Source organism: Nematostella vectensis, chromosome 7 (assembly GCF_932526225.1).
Source record: "Nematostella vectensis chromosome 7, jaNemVect1.1, whole genome shotgun sequence".
Classification (NCBI taxonomy): Eukaryota; Metazoa; Cnidaria; class Anthozoa; order Actiniaria; family Edwardsiidae; genus Nematostella; species Nematostella vectensis.
The window spans coordinates 10481414-10508218 of NC_064040.1; the positions used below are offsets into that span (position 1 = coordinate 10481414).

Genomic DNA, 26805 nt, shown 5'->3' on the forward strand with positions numbered 1-26805 from the left:
CGCGCGGTACTGGAACTAGTCTTGCGTTTTTCAGCACTGGCGACCGGGTGTACCTTAGTGTTCGCGAGTAAGTGTCCACACACTGCTTCATCTTGCTGATGAGGGAAGCCAAGCAAGTGCTATCATCCTGTTGTATGTCACCGCTGCCACCAGGTGTGAGAAGGCTCAGAAGGCTTGGACACGTGGCTAACGCTCGTAGGACCTCCAACACGGCCTGGTAAAGAGGCACGTGACGCGCCATGTCTAGAACTATTGAGTAAGGGTAAAAGAACAAGGCATCATTAATATTTAGTCCTTACACATGACGCTAACTCGTCTAGAACTATTGAACAAGGGTAAAATAACACGGCATAATCGACATGAGGCCTTGTACGTGACACAGACACTACGTTTCAATGGGAACTCGTATTTGCGAGATTTTTAATGTCTAAGGTGGAAGGTCGAAACTTGCGTTTAAGTGAGCTCAAATAAACAAACAAGGCAACGCTTTCCCCAGCATAAACGGCAATACCAGCATGGTTTAGTACCACCTTCCTCCCCCCCCCCCCTCCCCCCTTAGCTCTGGCTTTACCGGAGTCGTTGCGTAGATATGATGCCAGCGTGGGTATCAGGCAAGATCGAGATAGTAGATCAGCCACTGAGACAGGGATCCCATCTGATCCGGGATACTCCGGACTGTAATCAAGCTCTGCAAGACTTTCCATCTTCTGCGCCCCGGATGGGCGGATGAATGCCGCTAGAACCTGAACAGAGAGCGGGAAAAGTTAAGTTCAAAGAACTTAAACCGGCTTAATTCGAAAAAATTATTTATCAATAAAGACATCATATCTTAATAGTATAGACACAATCAGCTAATTCGCTCGCTTTTGTCATGTGACCTGAAATGGGTACAACCCAAAACAAACACAGCGGCAGCAATTCGAGATCTTTTATAAGAAAACTATACGAGCTACGGGCCCTACAACGTCCACACTTCACCGTTATTAGAGAAATACAACACCCACATGCAGTTTGTCCTTGACTTGGCCGGTTTCTAATACACACACATGGTGCAAATGGGGTTGGTACTTCATGTAGCCATCATTTAAGTGTATCCCACACACTGACCCCAACCAAAATCCTAAACATATGGCTACATGAAGTACTATCTGCGAATGACATCACCGCTGACCCACCTGTAACATGCAGGTGACATGCGCCTCCTCTGCCTGCTGTTTCTTCATAGCATTCTCTACGTCCCAGTCGGAGGTTGTTGAGCCCGTGCCGAACCCCGTCCCTTTGGCCCAGTACTGCTTCTCGCCACCAGAGTTCTGATCTGAGCCACGCAGCAGACTAAACGGTGACAAATAAAACAATCAGAATGCTTGTCAAACATCTTGACGCCTGTCGAAGCTGACGACGTTCGTCTTTTAGAAAAACACAAAAATTTTGGGGCTAGAAAACTTTTTTTTCTTACATACAAAAAGCTGGCTAATTAAATAAAAATTGATAACATCCATTACCATAAAAACAATAAATATCTTTAGTAGCACACTCTCCATGACAAGATGATCAAAAGCGCATGAAAAGTCGACATCAACCGCCACTGGTAAACATCACCAACAACACTTCTACACATACACCTATTTCAATAAACGTTGATGGTGCGTTGAATGGAGAATGGCAAATGGCAGCTTTAAGACCAATCTTGGCCTGTAGGTATATTTACCCCAAAGAGTAAAGAGTAAGTAAACTAATCGCACAAATTATTCACATTCTCCTGCTTTCAGTAGAAATACGAGGAGTTCCTTTGTATTTTGGATGGTAGCACTGCCATTTAGCAATTGCCATATGCGCTGACAACCTACCTTATTACACATTATAAACAATTTGCATAAAAAAGTGACGCGAAAATTAAGTGTCGCCAAAACTGCGATGCGCGAAAATTAAGTGAGTACACAAAAAGCCTTTGAATTAAATATCAACCGTTTCATAAGCTTTATGGCTAGACCTTGTCTACTTAGTCCTCTAATGTACATATAGTAGCGTAACGGGTTGAGATGCACAATTCTGAACTGTATTCATAGATTTATGTGGAACTAGACTTAGCCCACGCATGTTTCTGTGACAGTTTGTTAAAGTATTTAAAATGAAAGCACATTTTAATTCCAATTGTTTTGCTTGATGTTATTGTACAAAAACCTAACAAATAAAGTAACTTTTACGAAAATAGCGAAATCGCGAAAATAAGATGTCGCGAGAATTAAATGTAATAGGGTATTTTGAAATAGGTGTATACACCTATTTCAATAAAGGTTGTCAGTGCACATGGCAAATGACGATTGGCAAATGGCAGTTCTGCGACCGAAAGTAACCATGCGTCTCGAAGAATATGGATAAATCGAAACAATTATCCATTAACGGTTACTAATGCTTGGCTCTGACATTGCAGGACTTTATTTAACACCTTTGATTTTACGAATAATTAGTACCCATAAGCCATTTGCCATTCGCCATTTGCACTGACAACCGTTTGTGAAATATGTGTATACAAACACGACCTACTTTCCCGTGAGCGCGGCGACGGTCTGTATTGCAAGCCTGTCCGTCTGTCCGAGGGTTCGCGGCTCGTGGTGACTCAACACACCCAGACACACCAACACCAAATCCACAGCGCCTTGATGCAACGAAGCCTCCCTCAGCGCGACCCCGGTCATGCCAGACAGCGGTGATGAGTGATACAGCAGGCGTAGGATTTGAAATGGCAGGGTCGGCAGAGAGCACGCTGTTTGTGAGGAGAGCACGGATCCTGCAAGAAACGGTTACTTGAGTATTACGGTCGACCCGGAAAAGAAAACTCCAACCTTACAGACGTCCCTCTGAACAGCCTCTTGATTTATGCAGACCCCTCTACAATAAACCCTCACTTTACGGACATCCAGCTGGAGTCAACCCTCACTTTACGGACATCCAGCTGGAGTCAACCATCGCTTTACGGACATCCAGCTGGAGTCAACCATCGCTTTACGGACATCCAGCTGGAGTCAACCATCGCTTTACGGACATCCAGCTGGAGTCAACCATCGCTTTACGGACACCCCGATACCGTTAACTTCTTACTTTACGGACACCCCGATACAGTCGATTCTCGCTTTTCGAACACCCCGATAGAGTCAATTCTCGCTTTACGGACACCCCGATACAGTCAATTCTCACTTTACGAACACCCCGATAGAGTCAATTCTCGCTTTACGAACACCCCGATAGAGTCAATTCTCACTTTACGAACACCCGATACAGTCAATTCTCGCTTTACGAACACCCGATAGAGTCAATTCTCGCTTTACGGACACCCGATACAGTCAATTCTCGCTTTACGGACATCCTACTAAAATCAGCTCTCCCTTTCCTGCTACATTTAATTATCGCTTCATTGACACCCCACTATAGTCAACCCTCTCTTTACAGACACCCCGGTGCAGCCAAACATTGCTTTACGCTGCTATAGTCAACCCTCGCTCTACGGACACCCTGCTAAACAGTCTACTCTTGATTGTAAGCACATCTCATTACAGTCAATTCTCATCATGCTACAACGTACACCCCACAAATAGCGAGAGTTCCTAAACTAGATTTTAAACAAAGTACAAATAAAATAAGGTAAAGATTGTGTTTCCTAGATACTGTAAGGCAAAAAAGCCTAGAAGATGACGTAAAGCAGGCTTACCACCGTTCCCATCATCCTCTGCGCCGAGTAGCAGCCTAAGGAGACACTGCGCCCGCGATCTGTCCTGCAGCAACACGTCAGCGTAACCAGGGAGACAAATAAACAGTCCAAATGCCGCCAATGAATGGCCCGGGATCTTACTGAGCACCGACCGAGACAACGAAAACAGAGGCAGCGAAAAAGCCAATGGCAGCGCTACCGGCTGATTATGCGGCTGTGCTCCGCCAATCGAAGCTGTCGGTTGCGGCATAACCACCGCACATGACAATCGCGATGATAAGATAGCAAGGCCACGATACGAGGCGAAGATGTGCAGAGCGGAAGGCAGTGGATCAGTGTCAACTAACTTGTCATCCGCCATGTGCGCCGTCAGGGCGCCACAGCTCTTTCGGGAGAGTTCCAAGCAGCCGGTACCCGGCGGTAAGCCTCGCTGCATCAGCGCATGAACGAGCTGCGATAGGCTAAGCTCGCCGGGTATCGTGCTGTTGCCTAGCAACACATGATGACGACACATGGGGATGGACGGGTAGGGCTTGAGCAGACTACCCTCTAGTTTCTTGCTTGAAAGCCTCTTCAGAGCAGAAGATGCCTTTCCACGTTTCGATTTGACGTTCATGCACGCCGCAATGCTTAACCCCTCAAGGAGGTCCGAGTCGCCAAACTGGGCAAAGTCGTCTAGTTCCCCAGTCTTACTAGAGTCGTCTTCAACTCCACTGTCACCATCACTTGGCTTGGACTGTGAGGCGATGGGCGGAGCCTGGTCGTCCAGATCAGCCACCTTAGAGGTTAACTTGGCTCGAACGATCATCACATTGTGGCCGGCACCGAACCTGGGATGCCATTCGCACCCGTGAGAGAATGGAGTTGGTGGAAGCGATGTGATGGCCGCTTCTGAGTGCACACATACATCAATGGCTTCATCCTGCAGGAAGGCCTCTAGGATAAGCCGACGCAAGAAACCGCTGAGGCCAAGCCCTTTGGTGTCGCCCCTTAGTTGGGCCCCAGTAGTGCTGCTTTCGCCAGGAAAGCAACAGGGTGTCTCCATGACATTGCACAGAAGCTGCGCAAACAATTGCTGGTTGCTGGGATGCATAGTGATGCACTTGCAGAAAAACCTGATTGCGGCTGACTCGATGGCCATCCGATGTTGTGTTGATGAAGTGGTCGACGCATGACTCATGGCAGCCGCAGGACCGAAAAGTCTACCAGAACCTAAAACCAACAGTAGTGGCTTCCAGAAAGCGTGACCACTCTGTCCAAACCAGTCTTTGATGATTGGCTCCTCCGCACACTGGGCCAGGAACGACAACACCTTCGCCAGATTCCTCAGGGACAGATAAATCACAGCAGAATCGCTGTTACTGTTACCTAGCAACGTGTTTGACAAGTGATTGAGAGCATTGTGGATGACACTCAGGAGACCGGATTCTAGCAGCAGCTGACTAGTGATTGGTGTATTGCTGGCGCGGGACAGGGTGCCCATGCAGTCATCGCTGGTGACAAACGGTAAGTAAGAGCTGTCATCATGGTATCCCTGTTGTCGTGCTATGTCTACGAGAGCCTGGGCTCCAGTTAGCTCCAGCAATAGTTGGAAATAGACAGGGCAGACGTGGCACAGGGAGCCAATGAGGTAATCGATGGCTTGCTTCAGGGTTTCTTGTCTTGATACAAACTGGGACCATGTAAAAAGTGCGCTGAAATATAGACGACCAATTGTAAGCATAACAAAAGCAACAAGTGCAGCATGCTCCGAATCAAATAATTCACCTTTTTCAGTACTTTTCACAAGTCTTTGCGAGGATGAAAACAAACTTTGTTATTTTGTTAACAATTTTTACGTCTGAACTTCGTTTAACGCACGCGTCGCAAAGAGTTGTGGGAAGAAATGAGGAAGGTGAAAAGACCAAACATTAATTTCAAGGGGATCACACAACTTCATCATCGCAAATCTAGGGTTTTTGTCTTACCCACTCATAAAAGAAAAAATCTTTTTTTAAACTTCTTTTAAACTTGTAGCTAAATAAGGAGAGATGCCTGCCTACCATATGATTTGGCTTTGGTATCAAAACAATAAGAAAATAATAGTTAACACTATTACTAACAGTATGTGTTACATGGTAAAAAAGAAAAAGAAGCTTGGTAATATTAAAAAAAAATGTCTTAGGAGCATTCTACAGGCTCAATGCTCTTACATTATAACTATTAAATAAGAGCTAATTGGCTAAAGCTATTGCTTAAAAACCAAAACATTGTTGAAAAGATAAAAAAAACATTTTGATAGCAATTTTCAAAGGCGGATCTTTAAATCTTATTTTGAGATATTCAGAGTAAAACTTTTCTTTATACATAGAAGCAGAACAAATTCCATCGCAAGAGGGGTGGGGGGGGGGGGACATGTATCCGAGATAAATCCTTCTACATACCGGAAATGGGTCTCCCTAATCTCTGACATGACAACGTCACTCTGCTGTGATTCGGCAGCTAAATAAAGCACGGCCGCAAGGGCCTGGATCTGGCCGGTAAGCGCATGCGTAGTGGTGCTGGGTAGGTCCGAGTTGGAGGTGAGTGACCGTATCCAATCGGCGAAAATCTTCATTCTAAAAGAACAAAGCACATGAAAGTAAAAGTATTTTTACAAAAGTTCATGTTTCATCCGATGATGAGGGATAGGGGTGATTCATGGACGATCTCAAGTTCTTGTTTAATGGTAACACTTATCAGAGATCACTAACCAGAAAATGAAACCTTAAGGTTGGTTCTCACTTGGACGTAAGCGCAAGCGGAACGCACGAAGTTTTCCGATTCTCACTAGAGCATAAGCGCAAGTGGAAGCGCAAGAGAACCCAACTGCTTGATTTTCTTGCGCTTGCGCTTGTGTTTGACCGATTCTGATTTGTTTTGTGCTTCCGTTTGTGCTTGCGTCCTAGTGAGAACCAACCTTTAAGGTTGGTCACTATACCAGGTTGGTTCTCATTTGAACGCAAGCGCAACAGAACGCAACTACTTGATTTTCTTGCGCTTGCGCTTGTGTTTGACAGATTCTCACTTGTACTGCGCTTTCGTTTACGCTTACGCTTGCGTCCTAGTAAGAACCAGCCTTTATGATGTGTAAGACAATGAGCAATAGTTGGTTTCTTGAAATCTAATAATATTCCAACAAGGAGAAAATAATTCCTGATTTACTATCTAAAAAAAAAGTAGAGTTTTCGTTACCGTTTTGGTGCAGTCCCGTCGCTGATACAGCCAAGCTCATAGATGAGCTGTACTGAAGAGGATGACACGTGCCAGCCACGTGATGCCTGTTCCGGGTCAGCGAGCAGACTGGTCAGCAGCAGTTCGTCAAGGCTACTACAGTGGAGCGCAAGTCGGAGAAGCACGGCTTCCTGGCATCCTGTGAAGAGGTCACTACAAGAAAAAGAAGACAGATCGTAAGAAAAAACATCTTTCAAAACATTTTCCATATATCAAAACATAAATGAGATGTTTCAGAGTTAAGATCCAGACACATGTTTTGGAAGGATTGGATACAGACCTTCTTAATGTGTTAATGTGTCTTAATGTGTCATTGTCTTTTCTTAGAATGCGTCACTGTTTTTTCGCTTTGAATATGTCACTGTTTCCTTTCTTAGGATGTTTCACCCTCTCTTCAGAATCTGTCACTGTTTTTCTATGTGCTACTGTCTTTTCTTGGTATGTGTCACTGACTTTCTTAGAATGTGTCACTGTCTTTTTTAAGAATTTGTCACTGTCTTTTCTTATAAAGTTTCATGGTATCTTTTCTTTTATTGCCACTGTGCCTTTAAGAATGTGTCACTGTCTTTTCTCACTATGTGCCACTGTCTTTATTTAAATCATGGTGTTTTTTCTTAGAATGTTAGAATATTAACTTCATTTTACCTTGGCAAACGATAAAAATATCAGCAGAGCTCGTCGTTACAGTTTTAATATAAAGAGGATAGCAAAGAGAGTTGTAAGAGAAGGATTAAGAGCCAAGAAAAGTGTTTACTGCACCTCTTGCTGGATGACAGCATGTCAATACAAACAGAGAACACTTCCCGCAGCTGAGACAATGACGTCAGGGTTGCCATGGCAGCAGGTGAAGTGTGCCGCAAGCAGTGGTGAAGCAGACGCACCCAATTTAAGCTGATAATAAATGCGTATATATAGTCAATGTTAATGTATCGCATGATGAACATGGGACATATAATATAGTCAATTTAGCAAATTTCCAATAGTTTTCCATGGTATGTACTCTAATGATCACTTTACGGCATGATCAAAATGTTGTGGAGTCATGAGACGCGTAGCGCCTATTAACTAGAAAAGGTTGAGAACTAAATTTCTCGCATTTAAATCAAGGTTTTTCGCCTCTTTCGCTTCAAGTGAACCTGCAAGGATTGTGTGAATCCCGTGGTATGTCCTCTGATTCACCATTGCTAACTACCAATCAGAAAGCGAGGTTACGCGCAAGTTTTGTTGAGTACATAATTCCAATGTAATTGTACTTCATGAAAGAACATGATGGTGAACAGATTCATATATCGTTCAAATATGAAGTCGATAGTAAGCCATCATTCCAGCCAGGCTCACCATGTCATCTGCTCTAGTGGATCCCCTGTGAGGGAGCCGTCATCAGGAGGGCCATACAGAGTGGAGCCCCACACCTTGATTTGGGATAGACCCAGCGTCTCTGAGTCCCTGGGCCTTCTACACCGCACGCACACATTCTGAGAAAAGAAGAGGGGACATATTCTAGGACACATTGACACACTCTGAGACAAGACCTAGTGACACATTCTGAGACAAGACATATTGACACATTCTAATCCATGACACATTGACACATTCCGAGACAAGACACCTTGACACATTCTAAGGCAAGGCCCAGTGACACGTTCTGAAACAAGACACATTGACACATTCTGAGTCAAGACATATTGACACATTCTGAAACAAGACACATTGACACATTCCGAGAAAAGACACCTTGACACATTCTAAGGCAAGGCCCAGTGACACGTTCTGAGACAAGTCAGATTGACACATTCAGAGACAAGACACTGTGACACATTCTGAGAAAAGAGTGATGGGCGATGATTCCTCACCTGGGCTACTTGAGGTTGTTGGAACTGCAGTTTTATCACACTGAGACCGCTGGTCATGACTGGCTTGCTTGCGGGCACCATGACAGCACCGTCCACGCTATAGTCCAAGGCAACATATGACGGGCATGCTGTGGTGGGGAGAAAAATGAGATCAGTCACATCATGATATCGATTAACACAGAGTAGTAGGGTTCGTTAATTCCTCGTCATGGGCTTTGCCATAATTTGCACATTTAGTTTGCTCGTGGAGTTCCCGTGGACAGCGTCGGGACTGATATGATTCTGCCAATAGAACAAGCAGATGAACAAGAACAATATAAAACTTTATTTTAGATTGTTCAGATCAGCTTTCCTCTCTCCTGACGGCGGATTGTTGAGTTAATGTTGAGCTCAAATGGCTGCAATTCTTATATAGTCAGCTCAAAACGTCCTAAGTATAAATCAAATTTAATTCAAGAATACTTGAAATTCTAAACTGTGATACTAGCCTAATAGTCGTTCAGAACTCGATTATAACGTTCCTCGATAAACTATCTGAGTTCAAAAAATGCGACAAACTTTGAGGTCACCTCAAGCAAAGGGCAAGTGCAGAAAATGTTGATAATTAATACTAGCAAAAAACGAAAAGGTTTGAATACTAAAAAAATACTAAAAATTATCTTACTTGTCAGTCCTGCAGTATGCGGCTGTATGTGAACCTCGTGCATCAGTACTGGCGTTGGTAGATGAATATTGAGATCGCACCAAAGCTCCCCGGGATAGAAGTGGTAGGACCATGCGGCCGACCTCGCCCTCCTATGAGGGGCTGTGGCCTTGAGTAAGGCATCCGGTGCATGAGAAGTAGGACGAGAGCAGCTGATGGTACCTAAAATGTGGACAAATGTGTAAGCACCAAAGCTGAAGGAGAAGCCTTGCTCAAAGGCATTGGCACACGGCTGGAAAGAAAAGCTGGCAAAGACTGATTCAAAGATGTTAGAACACAGGCGAAATGCGAAGCTGGCTAGGAATGGTACAAGGAATATAGTGTTGTAAAAAAGGAAAGGGCCAGCTGATGGGTAGTACCTCAAAAAGAGCAAAGGCAAGTTTGAGAAAACATGAACAGGCAAGCCTGAGGCTTTCAGTTTCGTGCGCACCAAATCATTTTGATTTGTGGATAATTGCATTTTAAAATGTAAATGATTAAAAGGGCCTGTACTTACCAAAGGGGGCGTAATTAACCAGCCCCTTGTCTTTCTCCGCCTCCCAGATAGCAGCAAGTAGTGGTTTAGCCGAGCTGTTACTGCCGGCATCAGTGCGTTTGGCCAGCTGGCGCATTACTGGTATCAGCTCTTGCACGTCCTGGTTGAGCTCAACTGTATGGCTCGCCAGAAGGTTTGAAAACAGGACCTCAAAGCCACCTGTAGGACAAGCATCGATTAGTAGGATCACATTGATTGGGTGAAAATGCAATGGAATACATTATAAATAGGGCGCTCCATCTATATAAGATATGTGGTTTATGTCCACCATGTGGCTGGCAAGTAGGCTGGTTAGGGACCTCGAAACCACACGGACACAAGACCAACATTAATTAGTAGTATCACCTTGGTTGGGTGAAAGTGCAATGTAATACAGTATAAATAGGGTGTTCCATCTGATGAGATATGTGCAACTGATTTAAAGTATAGGACTTAAAGTGGTTTCTTGAGTGATAAACATGCCGAATTATATCTGTTGTACCAATATTTGTGCAATCAATATACTTGAACTACTGGCACTACGTACCTCTTTCATTAAAAGCTGCAACTTGCTCCTCAGTTTTCAGCAACGTGAACAGGAACCAGAGAAAAGGCTCAGACAACTCAACAATCGGTTCCGGCGCTCTGCTTCTTCCCTCTCTCAGCTTAGTTTCCCCACCCTCCCTACCTTCACTCAGTTCGCCGCCAAGGAATCGAATAACGGTGGTTATCAGTGGATTTTTGTCACTTAATTGACTCTGGATGACAGACGCGATTTGAAGGATACCATCCTCCACTGATACCGGATCTCCAGACACAATCACCTCATCAGTGTCTGACTTGGTGTTGACCATGCTGGCACCGGTCAAAAGGACGCCGATGTTATTGGAGTTACTGAGGTTAAGGCAGCATAGAAGATTGAGACATATCTTTTCGTCCTTGATGATGATCTCAGGTAGTTCACTCTTGGGGAGATCTGTCTTGATAGAGCCACTTGGAGATGGCTTAGTTTTACCACCTGCGATTGGCTTCTCTTGGCGGTCTGTGCTTTTCTGACCACTACCATCATTCCACTGTACTTCAACGTCATTTGCATCCTCCTTCTCGCCCTTGCCTTGGCTATCATGTCCCGGAAACTCTTCCTTCTCTAGGGTGCCATCACTCTCAGCGTCACCAGACGATGGAGAAGTTTCCTCACCTGACGTATCTGGGGTTGAAGGAGAAGATGCACCCTTGTCTTTCTGCGTGAGGGAAGATCCTTCATTGTCTTGGGTTTCATCCTCGACGGCTTTGGCCAGTGCCTGCAGCGTCTTGTACAAGCTGTCGGATGCCACCTCGAGCACGTGGATCCCTTCCTGGTCAGCACCCTTTAGCCTTGACTCATCTGCAAAAGATACAGGGAACCAATGATAAATCAACATCCATCGATACATTGGTACATCACTCCTTCCTGCTCCTGCCTTTCCCATTATGAGCTTTTTAAACAGATTTGTCAAAAAAAAACTAGCTCACGATAGTACGTACCTTGTCCTGAAGGCCCCTGTTGATCTTGCCGAAGACTGGACAAGTCCTTTTGTGACCCCTCATCCTTACCATCAACCTCTGTGCGTGGCAGCCTTATCAACATGATAGCCAGACTGAGGAGCTTGGTAAGCCATGTGCTGTGCACTATCCAAGGCCCACTGACGCTTTTACCCTCCAGGAACTGTGAGGTGCTTGTCATGGTGAGGCGGGGTGTCTCATGGTAGTGGTTGGAGGCAGTCAGGGTGATGTCCTCGCACTGCTGGAGGTGTTGTAGAGATAGCTGCATGGCCAGGTTCACTAGACGCAGTAGTAGGGTGTGGTCAAGATATTGGGTGCAAGGAGGGGGGTGCTTGATAAGGACTCTGAGGATTGGTTTCAGCTGTACAGGCTTCCCACTTGACTCAATCCTGCAAGGGCACATATGGTTATTGTAAGCAAGAAAGTAATCAACTCAAATGCATACAAAACGTCACACTTGTCTAGCCCCCCCCCTTACAACCCGCTTTCTAAATGAATATTCAAAGGAATAAAACAATGTAAACCTATTTCCAAACATGTTGCTGTACAAATGACGAATGGCATTGGTGTTTTTGTTTGACCTCAGAGTTCATTTAAATAGGTATATAAATCATAAGACGGCGAGAATTCTCTATTAAGGTAAGCCACTCGACCTCCTACAAAGCTCACCTAACTCTTACCCATCCTCAGAGACACAATCCTAATCTCCAATAATAATCTCTTAACTTATCAGAGAAAAGATAGATCACCAAAAATCAAGACTTACTTCTCGGCGGCAAGATCACAAAGGATATTCAGCAGCAGGTTATGCAGCTTGGATGACAAAACAATATCTTGCTGCTTATCCACAGATGTTGCCAGCGAAGACAGAAAGACCTCGACCTGCTTTATACCCGTTCCCGACGTCCCAACACCGACAGCCGCTCCATAATCCCTGGGTGAACTTTCAAGGAAGGTGTTTTTTAGAACTTTTAGGAGGTCAGGATTAGAGATAATGTTTGCCAGTAGTGGTGCATCAGAGTCTTCTCCAGAGCTTGTTTTCTCCAGTAGCTCTCTTAACACTTCGAATGCTAGATACAGCGTCTGCAGTGTGGTTCCTTGCCTTACCAAGGAGTAAAGCAGGTCTGCTACCGAGGTGTCACTCAATGTGACTGACAGTGATGGAGTCAGCGTAGTGTTGCGGGAAAGGCAGTTGCTTAGTCTGAGCCACACTTCAAGCAGGGAGCTTAAGTCGATGTTGGTGTCCCTGCATCTGTGGAAGAGCTTATCGAAGCAGGTGGAGAACATGGTGGCGACACTGGAGAGTGAGGGTGTTGTCTTTGTTTTGGGGATCTTGTAGGGTTTGGGGGCTTGGGGTTGAGTACTCATGCCTTTCAAGATCGCGTCTGCTTGGGTGATCTACAAGGAAACATATATGAGGGTTTGCATAACTGTAGTACATCACTTCACTTGTGAGTGAGTATCTTATTTGCTAAATCGTTGTCAATCAGAGATCATCTTTATTGTGTATCTAGAGTCACTTAGATACTAACGAAAAATAAATAATTACAAAATAACGATGCATTAGTTGGCTAAAAAAATCCTCCAAACCAAGAACTGAAAGTGAACTGAAAGGAACCTATGGCTCCTTGGATTTGAGTCACAGCTATTGTAATATAGAAAAAGATTATGGAATTGAGCAGAAGGATTTCCCTGCTTCCCTTGACTCCGGCACAACTTTCTGTAACTCGTCTTTGCGGCATTTATTTAGCTAAATAAAGATAAAAAATTCCTTCGTGGCTATGAACATGATCTTCCCTTTACTCAGCTTGTCAGCTGGCTTCTTTATATGCGAACAGGAAGACTCTGGATTAACATTGGACTCCACAAGTAAGCTGGTGAGTAAGTGATCAGATGAGTATAGCATAGAATCTACAATCCTGACCTGCAACGTCTTGAGGTCTGACTCAGCCTCCATCTCTACGCCAAGTTCCAGCCTGGCATCAATGGCAGAAGACAGCTTGAGTAGTGGCGAGACAGGAGGGGGGTCTAGAGGAGTGGCGTTAGCTGGCACAGGCTTGGGCGGGAACTTAAACAGGGTTGTCACTGTCTCGCCTTGTGTCTGCCAAAACAAAGTTAGGAGATAACTTTACTGGAATTTCCATCAATCATGTGGCCGACCTATTAAGAGGCCACTTATCTTGGCTGCGAGGGTAGTTGCATAAAATCAATAATTAAAATATATGTAACAGTGGAATAACTGGTACCCCAAGCGGTTACCGGAGCGGAGGCAAGGGGGTAAATATATCTAATAAATATAGTATTTTACTAAAAAACAAATGTTTTCAGACAGAGCATTCATAACTAAGCTTCTAACATGTGATTAGATTGAAAAATTGAGAACAATAAAATCGTTTAATTCTAATTGCACTAAGAGACAATTAATAGGAGAGAAATTTAGAAAACACACACCTACTTTTCATATATGCTGAAGCATTGAAGCCCCTAGATGGATCAGTTCTTACCTGTTGTGGGGTGTCAAAGAACTCATTCTCGCCAAGCCACTTCAGTTCCTCGCCTGGCACGACCTCCATGGTCCACTCTTCCTGGACAGCCGCCTGCTCCTGGATCTTGGTATCCATGGTGTCCTGCTCAATCACCAGCTCGCTATTGTCCTGCTCGGTATCGCTGGCCTTATGCTGGGCTTCAATTTCTTTCGTATGATCTGCAGTTTCTTGGATCACCGATCCACCTGTCAAAAAAAAAAGATGTCATATATGGTCGATTAAGTGGCCTATGCAGCAAGAGAGAATGCCCGAGTTTCATGTGACAATGGCCTACCAAAACACACACCAAAAATACCCACTATTTGTAGATGAGTGTGCTGTCCAGGTATAACACTCACCATGCCTGGCGTCTTCCAGTAGGACAAGCAGAAAATATCGCACTCATAGCTTTCCACTATAGCCAGTATCACTCACCCATCTACATGTCTTCCAGTAGGGTATTCAGGGCGTGTTGCATCAATACCCTATCCGGTCCGGTAACAGCGCATGACCCATCGATCATTAAGTAGGATTGTAGGTTAAGTAGGGTAAAGGGTTGTCCAGTGATAGCTTACCATGCATAAGATCTTCAAGTAAGGTGATGAGAGAATGTCGCACCCATGGCCCTCCCCAGCCAGTAACACAACACAGCAGCACAGTCTCCACTTCTTCAGTGTCCAACACATCTGTGATCACCACAGGAGGCTGACTTATGCGTGCAAGATGGGAAATCACCTGAAATCAACCCAAATCAACCCAAACTTATTGCTAGCAGAGCTTTCTTCCTGTTTGTTTCAATTAGTTCACCTATTCGTGTCGCGTCTCTGTTCTTTCGTGTTCTCGTTTGTTTGCACCCGCAGAAGAAACCTCTGCCTATAGCTGCTATCGAATATTATTGAGCATGCACATTGGTAACCTTCAAGTTTTTGGAGGTAGTCACATGGTTTTACCGAATGCGAACCGATTATGAGCGTTTTTTTGTAATTTTAACTTCGTTAAACTAATTGGGGTTTGATTTTCAAAAGATTGACCGGGTAAAGTGCTACAAATACATGACCATCATCCACTGACGTACCTTGCACATAGTGAGGAAGAACCCGACAGAGCACAGCGAGTCAAGGTTTATCAGCAACTGCATCATCTTCTTTAGGGTGGGGACGGTGACACTGTGAGGCAACACAATCTGAACAGTAGCAGGGGTGCTATCGGTGGCGCCACTGTTTCCAGACTTGGACGTGCTACACTTGTCCTTGCTTGACGAAGGTTCAGATTCCTGACGCCTAAGTTTCACAAGATCTTTGATATGCTAGGGAGTACAAGAAGAACGTGTGGTAGATGAAATCAGATGTTGGCGCAGTAGAGACAAAGCAAAAAAATGGCAAGTTTTCCCAAAATAAGGTCTGGTTAACTTCTGTAAGCTTGAATTTTTGCATAGAGGTTTCTTATGTTATGTAAACCAACACATCAAAAAGTATTTTTTACTAATGGATTCGTCTTCGGGATATGAGGCTTGAAGTGCAATTTTCATTTGTTCAAAGTATGAATTCTCCTCGTTTTTAGGGAGAAGTCGGGCTCTGATCAGAAATTAAGCCAACTTTGCTCGCTAATATCTAAATTTCATATCTTCTAAATTTCTTTAAAATTTGGAATTAAGCTTTTGGTCAGAGAAACTCCTTGTATGTGCAATCTTGAGCTTATATATTGAGAATTGGAAAATTTCATGCCATTTTTTTGCTCTGTCCGCAGTAGATGGCTAAAGCATGTTTTAAGAATGGACCAGCAAAGCATCCCAAAGGTAGCTTTAAGGTGGCCATCATCAGAAAGGAGAAATCCCGGTAGACCAAAGATCACCTACAGACATTCCATCTTGTCTGAAAACCACCTTACTCTCGTGCGATCAAAAACGGTAAAAATGGTTTGTAAACGGCCTTTTGACACACAGGGAATGAGGCAGATTAATTAATAAAGAAGAAAATGAAACAGGAAGTGGAAAATTAGGGTAGTAGGAACATCACCTGTGAAGTAAACTTGAACATGATGCCTAACTAATGAAGGTATTTACCTTAAGTCCCCGTGAAATGTAGGTTTTTACCTTAAGTCCCTGTGAAATGTAGGTTTTTACCTTAAGTCCCTGTGAAATGTAGGTTTTTACCTTAAGTCCCTGTGAAATGTAGGTTTTTACCTTAAGTGCCTGTGAAGTAAACTTGGACATGATGTCTAACTAATGAAGGTATTTACCTTAAGTCCCCGTGAAATGTAGGTTTTTACCTTAAGTCCCTGTGAAATGTAGGTTTTTACCTTAAGTGCCTGTGAAGTAAACTTGGACATGATGCCTAACTAATGTAGGTTTTTACCTAAAGTGCCTGTGAAATGTAGGTTTTTACCTTAAGTGCCTGTGAAGTAAACTTGAACATGATGCCTAACTAATGAAGGTATTTACCTTAAGTGCCTGTGAAGTAAACTTGGACTTGAGGTAGGCCTGTTGGAAGTGATGCACATCTGAAGGCTGCATCCCCTCAACCTCCATCACTTTCTTCTGCTGCTTCTGGAGCTCTTGAAGCTGCTTCTCGTGGAGCACAATCTGACGGCGGAGCTTGTGTCGCTGCTGGCGGTACCCCGTCAGGGATGAGGTCTGGGGTGTGGTCTGAATGGAAGGGGGTGGCATAATGAAGTCCCACTTGTCTGAGCTTCGGCCAGATGAGTCTACAAACAAATAAGCAAAGTCTTTTGATTCCCTGCAATGGTAAAGTCTGTTCGTTTTCCATAACAGCAATGGAAAAGTCTGTCCTTTTGTTACCTTAACGTTGCAAGCTTATTCGCCACAATTTGTTTATAAAAAGTAATATTTTTACCGCACTTCTAAACACATTATTTTAGCGATTTTTTTAAAGCTTTGAATCCTGAAAAAAAAACTGCACAGATTATAAAAGTGTAGCTGTTTTAAAGAGATAACCAGTCTATAAAATGCTGTGTTACTCTAACATACTGCGGCGAGATTAACATTATCTGGGAATCATGTGTAATTATTGCTGAGATTTTGTATCGACCCCAGGATTCAAACCAAACTGTTGCAAACTCCTATTAAACCCACCAGAGCTTCCATTGCCCCCGTTGCACGTGTCGAGTACATGAGCAAATAGCAGCAGAATCCAGCCAACCAAAGAGAAGTCGACATAGCGTGTATCAATCCCAGACATCTTGCGTGATCCAGATTTGGACAGGACGTTGTCAAGGAGCGTCAGCAGACTTTCTACCGTGCTGGTGACGTCAGGAGAGTGCTGAGCCAAGACTGCTAGTACCATGAACACCCTAGGAATAAAACACGAGACTGCTAGTACTATGAACACCCTAGCAATAAACACAAGACTGCTAGTACTGTGAACACCCTAGCAATAAACACAAGACTGCTAGTACCACGAACACCCTAGCAATAAACACAAGACTGCTAGTGATATGAACACCCTAGCAATAAACACGAAACTGCTAGTACAACGAACACCCTAGCAATAAACACAAGACTGCTAGTACCACGAACACCCTAGCAATAAACACAAGACTGCTAGTAATATGAACACCCTAGCAATAAACACGAAACTGCTAGTACAACGAACACCCTAGCAATAAACACAAGACTGCTAGTACCACAAACACCCTAGCAATAAACACGAGACTGCTAGTACTATGAACACCCTAGGAATAAAACACAAGACTGCTAGTACCACGACCACCCTGGGAATAAAAAACCAAGACTGCTAACATCAAGAACACCCTAGGAATGAAACACAAGACATCTAGTTGTGATAGATTCCTCACTGTTAAGTGCACGATTTACACAAACTGCCGAAACTGACTTCATCAGCATCCAGCTGTACTCTGTGACCCTAGCATTGTGATGGAGACCCCAGCAAATTGCAACAATATCATATACAGCATTTACTCACAAATTATTGAATAAAACTCACTTTTCCTGAGGAAAGACACTCTGTTGCGAAGTTGAGAAGAACTCCATCATGATCTTAGCAATAAAACTTCCCCACCAAGACTGCTCTCCGGATGCATGCAGCAGCAGTGCTGCCACCCTTAACCGAAGGGTAGGGTTAGCATGGATGCAAAGGTTCCTGAAAAGTACCTCGCACACCTCTGGCAACAGGACTGGCAACCTTTGATAGTTGATGTTTGGAGGTGTTGTGGTGACTAGGAATCCCTTATCTGGAGGTCTTATAGCAGTGAGTGCCACTAGGGTGTCAGCCAAGTGTGTACAGATCACCCGTAGCTTGTCAAAGGAGTCTGTGTCATCTCTGGGCGTGGTACCCCTAACTCGGTCTACAGCCTTCTGTATAAAGTTCAACTGCAGCTGCAAATTTCTGCACTGCTGGTACACCTTTTGCACTTTAGTTGGCTCGACCACATCTTGCAGTAGGGTAGTGAGATGATGACATGCGAGGCTATAGTGACAGTAGACTTCCTCGTACAGATTGCTGAGAAGCTCTAAACGTTGGCCTTTAGGTTCACCGAGCACATCTGATTGCCTGGGTGTGACTGGCCTTCCGTAGAACTCACCAATTTTCATCTTGACTTTGGCATTGCTTCTTGGTCTACCCACAACAGTTAGCTAGAAAATAAGTTGTAAGGATAATCCATTGTAAGGATAATAATGATCAGGGAAAGTATTGTAGTTATTTATGGAAAATTTAGAAAGGCAGCAAGTCGCTGAGTACAGAGCAAGTCCCTCTTTCAGAAAGCAAAACCTTTATATATTTGCTTAAATACTGACCTTAAATACTTACCTTAAAGTACTGACATACAGGAGGGGGAGGCAGCGAGTGCTGAGAACACAGCAAGTTCGGCCTTTCAGTGACATGGGCTATATTTGATCACTTACCTTTAAGTACTGACAGACAGGAGAAGGCAGAAGGTCCTTCAGCACACAGTCACATGAGCCAATGTCAGAGACAATAGCAATCCTCTGCGCATCCATTTCTTCTCCCTCTGTCCACACATCGATTGACAAGGAGGAAAGATCTGTGCATTGGGGCACAATGATGTCCGTTAACTCGACCACGCTGCCAAAGTCCAAGATAACGTGGTGCCTTGCTCCTGAATGAAGTCTCTCTATAATCAAGACTTGCTGTGTTGGAAGCTTAGGAGATAAAAAACATTGATTTGCTAAATAACTGTTTATTTTCATGAGCTAAAAGAGGCCAATTCACCCTTCCCAGAGGATTACTCCTAGTATTCCACATACGAATATCTGTCAAAAGTCTTCATACATAGTTTATGGCAACAGCCTTGTAGCCTCGCGTGGGTCTCAGACTTATCAGTAGGGTCTGACCACCCCCCACCAACACCACCACGGCAACAGGCCTCAGAAATACCTACAATCAGTTGACAGTGAATTCTACCACCCACATAATACAAGACCATCATAAGGCTAGCTGATGAAGATATGGTACCTGGCTCAGTTGACAGTTAATTCTACCACCCACATAATACAAGACCATCATAAGGCTAGCTGATGAAGATATGGTACCTGGCTCAGTTGACAGTGAATTCTACCACCCACATAATACAAGACCATCATAAGGCTAGCTGAAGAAGATATGGTACCTGGCTCAGGTGACCGTGAATTCTATCGCCCACATAATACAAGACCATCATAAGGCTAGCTGATGAAGATATGGTACCTGGCTCAGTTGACAGTGAATTCTACCACCCACATAATACAAGACCATCATAAGGCTAGCTGATGAAGATATGGTACCTGGCTCAGTTGACAGTGAATTCTACCACCCACATAATACAAGACCATCATAAGGCTAGCTGATGAAGATATGGTACCTGGCTCAGTTGACAGTGAATTCTACCACCCACATAATACAAGACTATCATAAGGCTAGCTGATGAAGATATGGTACCTGGCTCAGGTGACAGTGAACCTGCGCTGGAGACAGTGACCCCTTGTTTGCAGCTGCTCTTCTATTGGCTAGCTTCTTCTCCATGGACAAGTTAACAGAATCTCCAGGAAGGTGGGCTGGGGATGGGTTTTGTCCTACGCCCATAAATGGTGCAACATATGGGGCACCCCAGGGCGAGGAACTCTCTGTATATGGATCTTGGTTGAGAGCGATAAGCTTGGTATCTGGGGTGATCTCAAACTTGTTCAGAACCTTAGGGATAAGGGACCATACTGCTAGCTCCTCCAATTCTTGTTTGTGCTTCTCCAGCTCTTTTTTGTGCTTCTGAAGTTTGGCAAGCTGTTGATAGTGTTGCTGTTAAGGTGATAAGGGGAGATTGGGGGATGAAAACGATGGCATAAGGGGAGATAGGGGTGAAAAATATGGCATAAGGGGAGATGGTGGTGAAAACGATGGCATAAGGGGAGATGGAGGTAAAAACGATGGCATAAGGGGAGATTGGGGTGAAAAGGATAACCAATGGGGGATGGAGGTAAAAAGGATGGTCTATGGTGGTGTCAAGGATGGCACAGAGGGAAAATGAGAGGATGAAATGATGGCACAAATGGGAAATTGGAGGATAAAAAGAATGGCAAGAAAAGAATGATCGCAAAAGGAGGATGGTGGCCCCTGGCCCACTGGCCCCTGAGGAGAAATGAAGAAGTACTACCACCCGTATTTTAGATTAATCTAAACAGGTTTCGAAATACTAAGTCATTCCTCTTACCGCTAGCAGATCCATATCAGGATTCTGAGATGAGGAGGATTTAAAATCAAGTGGGTGAACAGCTGCTGCTGACTGTGCAGTTGACGTCGACAGGCTCCCCGGGACTGCAGGTATGATTGGGGGTGTCTCCACCCTTTCAACACGTGCACCATCACTGGTAGAGCTACAGGCATAGTGCAATGGCTCCACCTCCAGTAAGCCATGGTTGGCTATCAGTAATCCCATGTAGTGAGGATTAGTCATTGGGGCTTCTAGATCCTGCAAACCTGTATTTTCACAGCAAATTGTTGGTTTTCACAAGCAAAAATCACTCAACCAGTGGCCTAACATCTTAAGATGGTTGCCTAGTGAAGGGTTGCCTTATGATTCGGCTGTCTAAAAATACTGGATGAAGCTTGCTCCTAAGAACATTTTCTAGGTATGGCAAATAAGAATTGATATTCTAACGAAGCAACATCATCGTCACACATCGATTATCTCTACCTGCACTGTTTGAAGTTGTTGAAGAGCCGTTATTTTTGGCTGCCACTGAAGATTCATCTTGTTGGCGCATACCTCCTCCTCCAGCCAGTATCTGGGTACTGGTAGTTATGACGCGGAAGGGCGATGTTGAGGGTGGTGCCGGCGGCTCGGCTGGAGGGGGTGCTGCCAGGTCAAACAGGTCAGGGTCAAGGGGTGACCCATACAGCTCATGCCTGATAAGAAGACAAAGAGCAATGAGTTCAAGCCCAATGATGCGTTATACCTCAGTAGCTAATCAAAAAAAAATTTATGTGATTTTAAGTGATTTGGTACTGGTAATTTTGTGGAAAGCTTAAATTCCATATGATACCAGAAAAAAAAAAGCTTACCTGGCATGAAGAACACTGTGTAAAGGGTTCACCAGAGACACAAAGCGCGTTGAAAGTCCAGTCAACAATTCCTGGCAAACCTGGCTGGTCTTGGTAATATCGGCCTGTGCAGCATATCCCGTCAGAAGACAGAAGAGCCACTGAAGGGAGCCAGCGGACACAGCACTTGTCAAGTCAGGAAGGATTTGGAGGATGACACGAAGAAGGGAGGATTTGAATGATGTTTCTGAGTTAGAGTAGGTCTGCATGCTTGACCAATGAGCTTGTCTAAGGAGAACAAAGAAAACATACAATAAAGCCTGGATATGATGTGTCGTTAGAAAACTTGCCAGAATAATGTTGATTACAAACAACACCCTAGGGGAGTCAATGGCACTGATTCAAAAGTTCTGGGTTTCTGCCATGAGATATGTGTGACACGGAATTGATCAAGCACTGGAGGGATTGCTCTTCTAATAATTTCTCAGCAGCTCAGGGACCTCTGCTAACAGGGAATCAAAATCGTACCAGCTTGTTTGCGCAGGGGCTGATGTTCCAACTTCATTGTGCACAATTGAAGTCTCATTAATAGTTAGGGAAATGTAAAATTTGCTATAGTACCTTGCACAAAGCAATAACAGCAAACAGCACTTGTGTGCCATAGTGCGGCCAGAGCCCAAGAAACAAGATGAGATTAGATCATGAAGGTTTGCCTGGACCTGCTTAGTCAAACTATCCCTCCTGAAAAAAAAAATGTTATATTAAAGAACAAATATTTAAAAATGAGCATAGGGAGCAAAGGCTACCAGCCAGCTAGTACGAATTTAACTAGCAAAAGATTGGGTCATAGAAAATTCATTCTTTCGGCGCTGATAAGCCACGTGCGTTTTACAGGGTGAAAGTCCAACAAATCGTAAACAACCCGTGAAAGTTCGGACAAGCGAAGAAGTGTATGCTTCGTACGAACAAAATAGGGATAACAAAGCATTGTCTCATGGCACCTGTAGAAATGATTCTAGATTTCCGCAGTAAAGAAGGTCAAATGGCAATAGGGACCCTGTACTATTCTTCCATTTCTCAAGTAGAAAAAAAAACAGAAAGGTAGAAAGAATGAATAACGCGGTACAAACACGGAGATTCATTCAAGCGTGGCAAGTAAGTTATATTTGCAGCTTGTATTTTGAAGGCGAAAATGGCACCACAGAAGATGATCCTGATCCTATACATGCAGATGTCATTCAAGGAAGGGTAAGTTATTTATTTTTTATTTAGTTCCCGACAATGACCATTTAAGTAGCTAAACCGAACAGACTTCAATCACTGTTTAAAAACAATCCATCCAACATTAAAAAAATGTTGCATTCTATTGCACAAGCATCGAGATAATATTTCGATGTTCAAATAAAACTACAACGGTAGTGTCACATACATTGGCTCCAAATACAGCGTTTTACCTTGTGTAAACACAAATTCCTGCCGTCCAGCACAAAAGGTCTAGTGCTAATCTTCTTATCTCTGCTGTCTCAACACAAATAGATGCACGATAGCCACAAATTATCTCCAGTAATTTGTGATGGAAACCAGGATCCTCCAGTAACACTCCATACTGCTTCAAATGGGCTGGCTTGTGTTTGAACCTACGAACAGTCACCGAAATATCATCTAGGTGAACCTGTGGCTCTGTGGACTCAAAAACCAGGAGAAGAATGCGATGTCGAGACTTAACAAGCTCAGGACAAGTTAAGACAACACGAGAGCTTGAGCCAGACTCTAGTTCGACAGGCCCGCAAAGGATGTTTCCTCTCTCGCGTGCTGTGGCGAGAAGAGCTGCCTTGCCATCTGGGGTAATGTTAGTAGTTGATTCAGAAGTGTAATCCTGTTGCCAAGACTTCAAGGACCATGGTTTAAGGAGGTAAACCTGCATGCCATTACAAGATGATGATGATGATGATTGGAAGGAGAATTTGATGTCCACATGTCCAACATGGCACTGCTTTGGAAGAAGAATTTCAAACACTTGCTCTCCTGTCATGTTGCTGGTAAGACAAGCAAAGTCCATGTCAATAAACAGAACACAAGCAATTAATCTAGGATATGACACTCTGTGTTGCCAAGTCAAATTGTCAGTTTGTTCAAAGGGAATAATTGACAGTCATATGATTATACTGAATTTTTTCCTCACAAGTTCCTTTGCATGTTTCAGACACTGTACTTGTACTACAAAAGACTCCAAGTTTCAATATACACATATTAAAAAATACTTGTCAGTGCAAATGGTGAATATCAAGGTGCTTTAAGTACTAGTTATTTGAAATAATAAAGGTCAAAAACACCAGTGATGCCAGGCCCATGCATTAATGTCCGTTAATGGATAATCATACGATTTATATATAACTTTTCAGCATTTGGTAGAAGTAAATTGAGATCCATCAAAATAATGACAATAAAAGCAAAAGAGAGTATCATCAACACACTTCTTCAAAGAAATCTCAACAGCTTTAAGAGTGTTGGGACATATCTTGTTACTTAGCAATTCGGTTGCTAGGCGTGCGCACGTGATCATCCAGGAACTTCACACTTTTAGGCGGGAAAATTGAATGGCAGGAAAACAATTTCCGCACGTGCGACATTCCTAGCTTTGAAAACAAACGCCGAAACTGGCCAGAAAAACAAAATAAAACAGCAAATGCTGTAAACAAAAAATAGACGAGCATGATTTTTCACCTAGAGCACCTACTTAGCGACCTGGGTGCTGATTTGAGCAAAAAAAGAGTTGTTTCAATGCATATTTCACTGTTAAAAAGCGAGAGAATAGTCAATATTTTGATAACAAAATTCTTTCGCATTTGTGACCAGGCTTTATCGCAATACTCAATTGTCCTTGCATAGATAATTCTACTTCTGGTTTGCGTTTCCAATTCTATAATCTTTGAGAAGAGTGAACTCATCACAATTTTTTAGGCAAAGAATATTCACCTTGTTGCCGTCTACAAAACTATGTATTGATTTTCCGATATCTTAAAAATTAAAGAAATTATTTAAATAAGTTACTTTGTAGGCACCCTCCTGAATAATGTTTTAAAGCTTGTTTATCATTGCAGATACTTTAAAAGCTAAGATTATAGAATTTTTCTGTAGTGACATCATGTGATGACGTCATCGCCTGACGTCATCAAAATTTAAAGATTCATAAACAATGACGTCATGCCTAAAATCATTCCATTTCACCAATGTTTGGTGGATTTATGGCGTCTGGAAGTTTTCCTAGGAACGGCCCTCAGAGAAATGTTCCAACACCGAAAGTTGTCTTAGTACCTCCTTGCTTCTGGCTGCAGTTTCCAGGTGCGTGTGTGTAAGGTGGCATCACCAAGTGACTGTTGGTGTAGGTGTTGTGGGTGTCGTCTCTGCTGCTGTTCTTGCTGCACCTCGGACCAGCAAGGTGGCACTATCGCAGTAAAGCGTGGAACTAAGTTCTCAAATTCTGTCATCTTTAGCAGGGATGAAAGAGCCTCTGCCGTTATGTTATCTCGTAATCCGAGTGACTCTGAAGTAAAACAGATAAGGAGATGATGAGTTTGTCAGTCCCTACAATTTTGAAATTTGACAGTTTAAGCCCACCTGGATGCTAGTCTGCAAACAAATAACAATTTCAAAATTCTGAAAATTTTAGGCACCTCTAATTTAGAGCCCCGTTATTTGATACTTTGGAATGTGAAATACACTGTAGGTGAATTCCTTAGTAAATTTCATGTGAAACACAATCAATTTTCAAATGATGATTTTCAAAATCTTACTCAGAGCTTGCATTAAAAATAAATACAGTAGTATGCAAGGTTCTATTTGAAATTAGTCTTTGGATTAAAAAAAGACAGATCCAGAAATAAAGGGGGAAAAAGTATAGAACACCATGCAGAATGAGACACTGTATTTTGATAGAGGGCAAGAAAGAGGGTGCTGAATTACAGGGAGGGCAAATCAGTCACGGACAAGTCAGTCATGTAGGAGAGTTTATTGTTAGATCAAAGGGAGAATATGCTTTCACTTACCTAGCGAAGATTCAGGTGTAGATGCTGATGCGTGGCTACCAGTAGCCTCACCGTCAACAACATCCTCCTTATGCATTAAACTAAGAAATCTGAGCGATCCATGAACAGTAGAACAACATAAACAGTCAATACCAGGGCAGTATACAAAACTATTAAATCTCTCCCCTTCTGGACTAAACCGTGTCAGAACATCTAAACTTTGTCCACTGATTATAATAATCCCACCATCTTTAGCTATGCCTGCAAACCGCACATTTACGCTGACGTCTGTAGAGCTTTCAGATGTAGCATAAATTGGGAATAGATGGGGTATAGTTTCGCTATTTTCCACAGGAAGGGCAATCACATTCTGTAAAGACTCCATAGCTTGCAGTTCTTTAATAGCTAAGGGACTGGACATCCTTATATGGCCATCACTGGACCATTCAAGTTTGTAAAGAAGAAGAAGACAACTTAATGTCTCGCCAGGTATACAAGAACAATTAGTCCATTTTTCCTCTGTTCTCTGTTCTGTACTGTCGTCAACATTTGAACATTTGGAGGAGCCATGTTCTTCAGTCCATTGACCCTTCATTTCGAAAACATGGACAACAACCAACAAGTGACAGCCATCAGAGGATGGTAGCATTTCTACTATTTTGTTATAATTTGATGTTCTTAGCTTGTCTGGTAATTGCACAGTCTGAATAATATTCCCATTTTTCACTTCAACAGTGTCCTCTTCCTTTTCCCCTATTATTGCTGCAGCAAGTTTCTTTAGGGTTGAAGACTGGATAACATCAGGCAGAGCTGGCATTATCTCCTGGTCCAACTCATCCTCAGAGCTGAGAATACTATACAGGTCATCATGGCTGCCGAGAGTAGGACTCGACTTTGCATCTGACTTGAGTTTTGAATCACCTTTATAGTTACTCCTAGAATCTGTCTCTGCAGAGGCATCGAATATAGCTATGTAAGGTATATTCTCTGCTTGTTTTGGATTGTGCTTAGGCGTGACACCAGCTATTACGACTGGCCTATGCCCAGTATTGTGTAAGCACTTGAAGTGTTGGTGATCCTGGTTTGGCTGGCATACTAATGTGAGGGATGTTATTTCTTTTGCTGGGTGGATAACTTCAGAAAATTCCATTTCAACTGCAAAGATAACAAATAT

General features: G+C 43.4%; 1 protein-coding gene across 3 annotated transcripts in view; it reads right to left on the reverse strand.

The window, feature by feature from the left end:
- The window catches only part of LOC5518917 (baculoviral IAP repeat-containing protein 6), a 44836-nt gene that overhangs the window by 5566 nt on the left and 12465 nt on the right, over positions 1-26805 (reverse strand). The window contains exons 11-41 of one of the 3 annotated variants that reach the window (XM_048730066.1): positions 25653-26786; positions 24922-25150; positions 23061-23642; positions 22228-22347; positions 21628-21894; positions 21260-21471; positions 20777-21042; positions 20011-20349; positions 18978-19235; positions 18058-18707; positions 17187-17404; positions 16536-16798; positions 15171-15401; positions 14671-14830; positions 14075-14301; positions 13495-13671; positions 12337-12968; positions 11553-11959; positions 10576-11412; positions 10011-10208; positions 9476-9676; positions 8812-8939; positions 8297-8433; positions 7718-7849; positions 6920-7111; positions 6130-6303; positions 3707-5400; positions 2545-2788; positions 1176-1332; positions 572-743; positions 54-249 (exon numbers count right to left, since the gene is read on the reverse strand). In XM_048730066.1, coding sequence (XP_048586023.1) covers positions 54-249; positions 572-743; positions 1176-1332; positions 2545-2788; positions 3707-5400; positions 6130-6303; positions 6920-7111; positions 7718-7849; positions 8297-8433; positions 8812-8939; positions 9476-9676; positions 10011-10208; positions 10576-11412; positions 11553-11959; positions 12337-12968; positions 13495-13671; positions 14075-14301; positions 14671-14830; positions 15171-15401; positions 16536-16798; positions 17187-17404; positions 18058-18707; positions 18978-19235; positions 20011-20349; positions 20777-21042; positions 21260-21471; positions 21628-21894; positions 22228-22347; positions 23061-23642; positions 24922-25150; positions 25653-26786 — 10834 coding nt within the window. Of the gene's footprint in view, positions 1-53; positions 250-571; positions 744-1175; positions 1333-2540; positions 2789-3706; positions 5401-6129; positions 6304-6919; positions 7112-7717; positions 7850-8296; positions 8434-8811; positions 8940-9475; positions 9677-10010; positions 10209-10575; positions 11413-11552; positions 11960-12336; positions 12969-13494; positions 13672-14074; positions 14302-14670; positions 14831-15170; positions 15402-16535; positions 16799-17186; positions 17405-18057; positions 18708-18977; positions 19236-20010; positions 20365-20776; positions 21043-21259; positions 21472-21627; positions 21895-22227; positions 22348-23060; positions 23643-24921; positions 25151-25652; positions 26787-26805 lie in introns of those variants that run through there. The other 2 variants (XM_032363630.2, XM_048730067.1) reach the window with 2 other exon arrangements.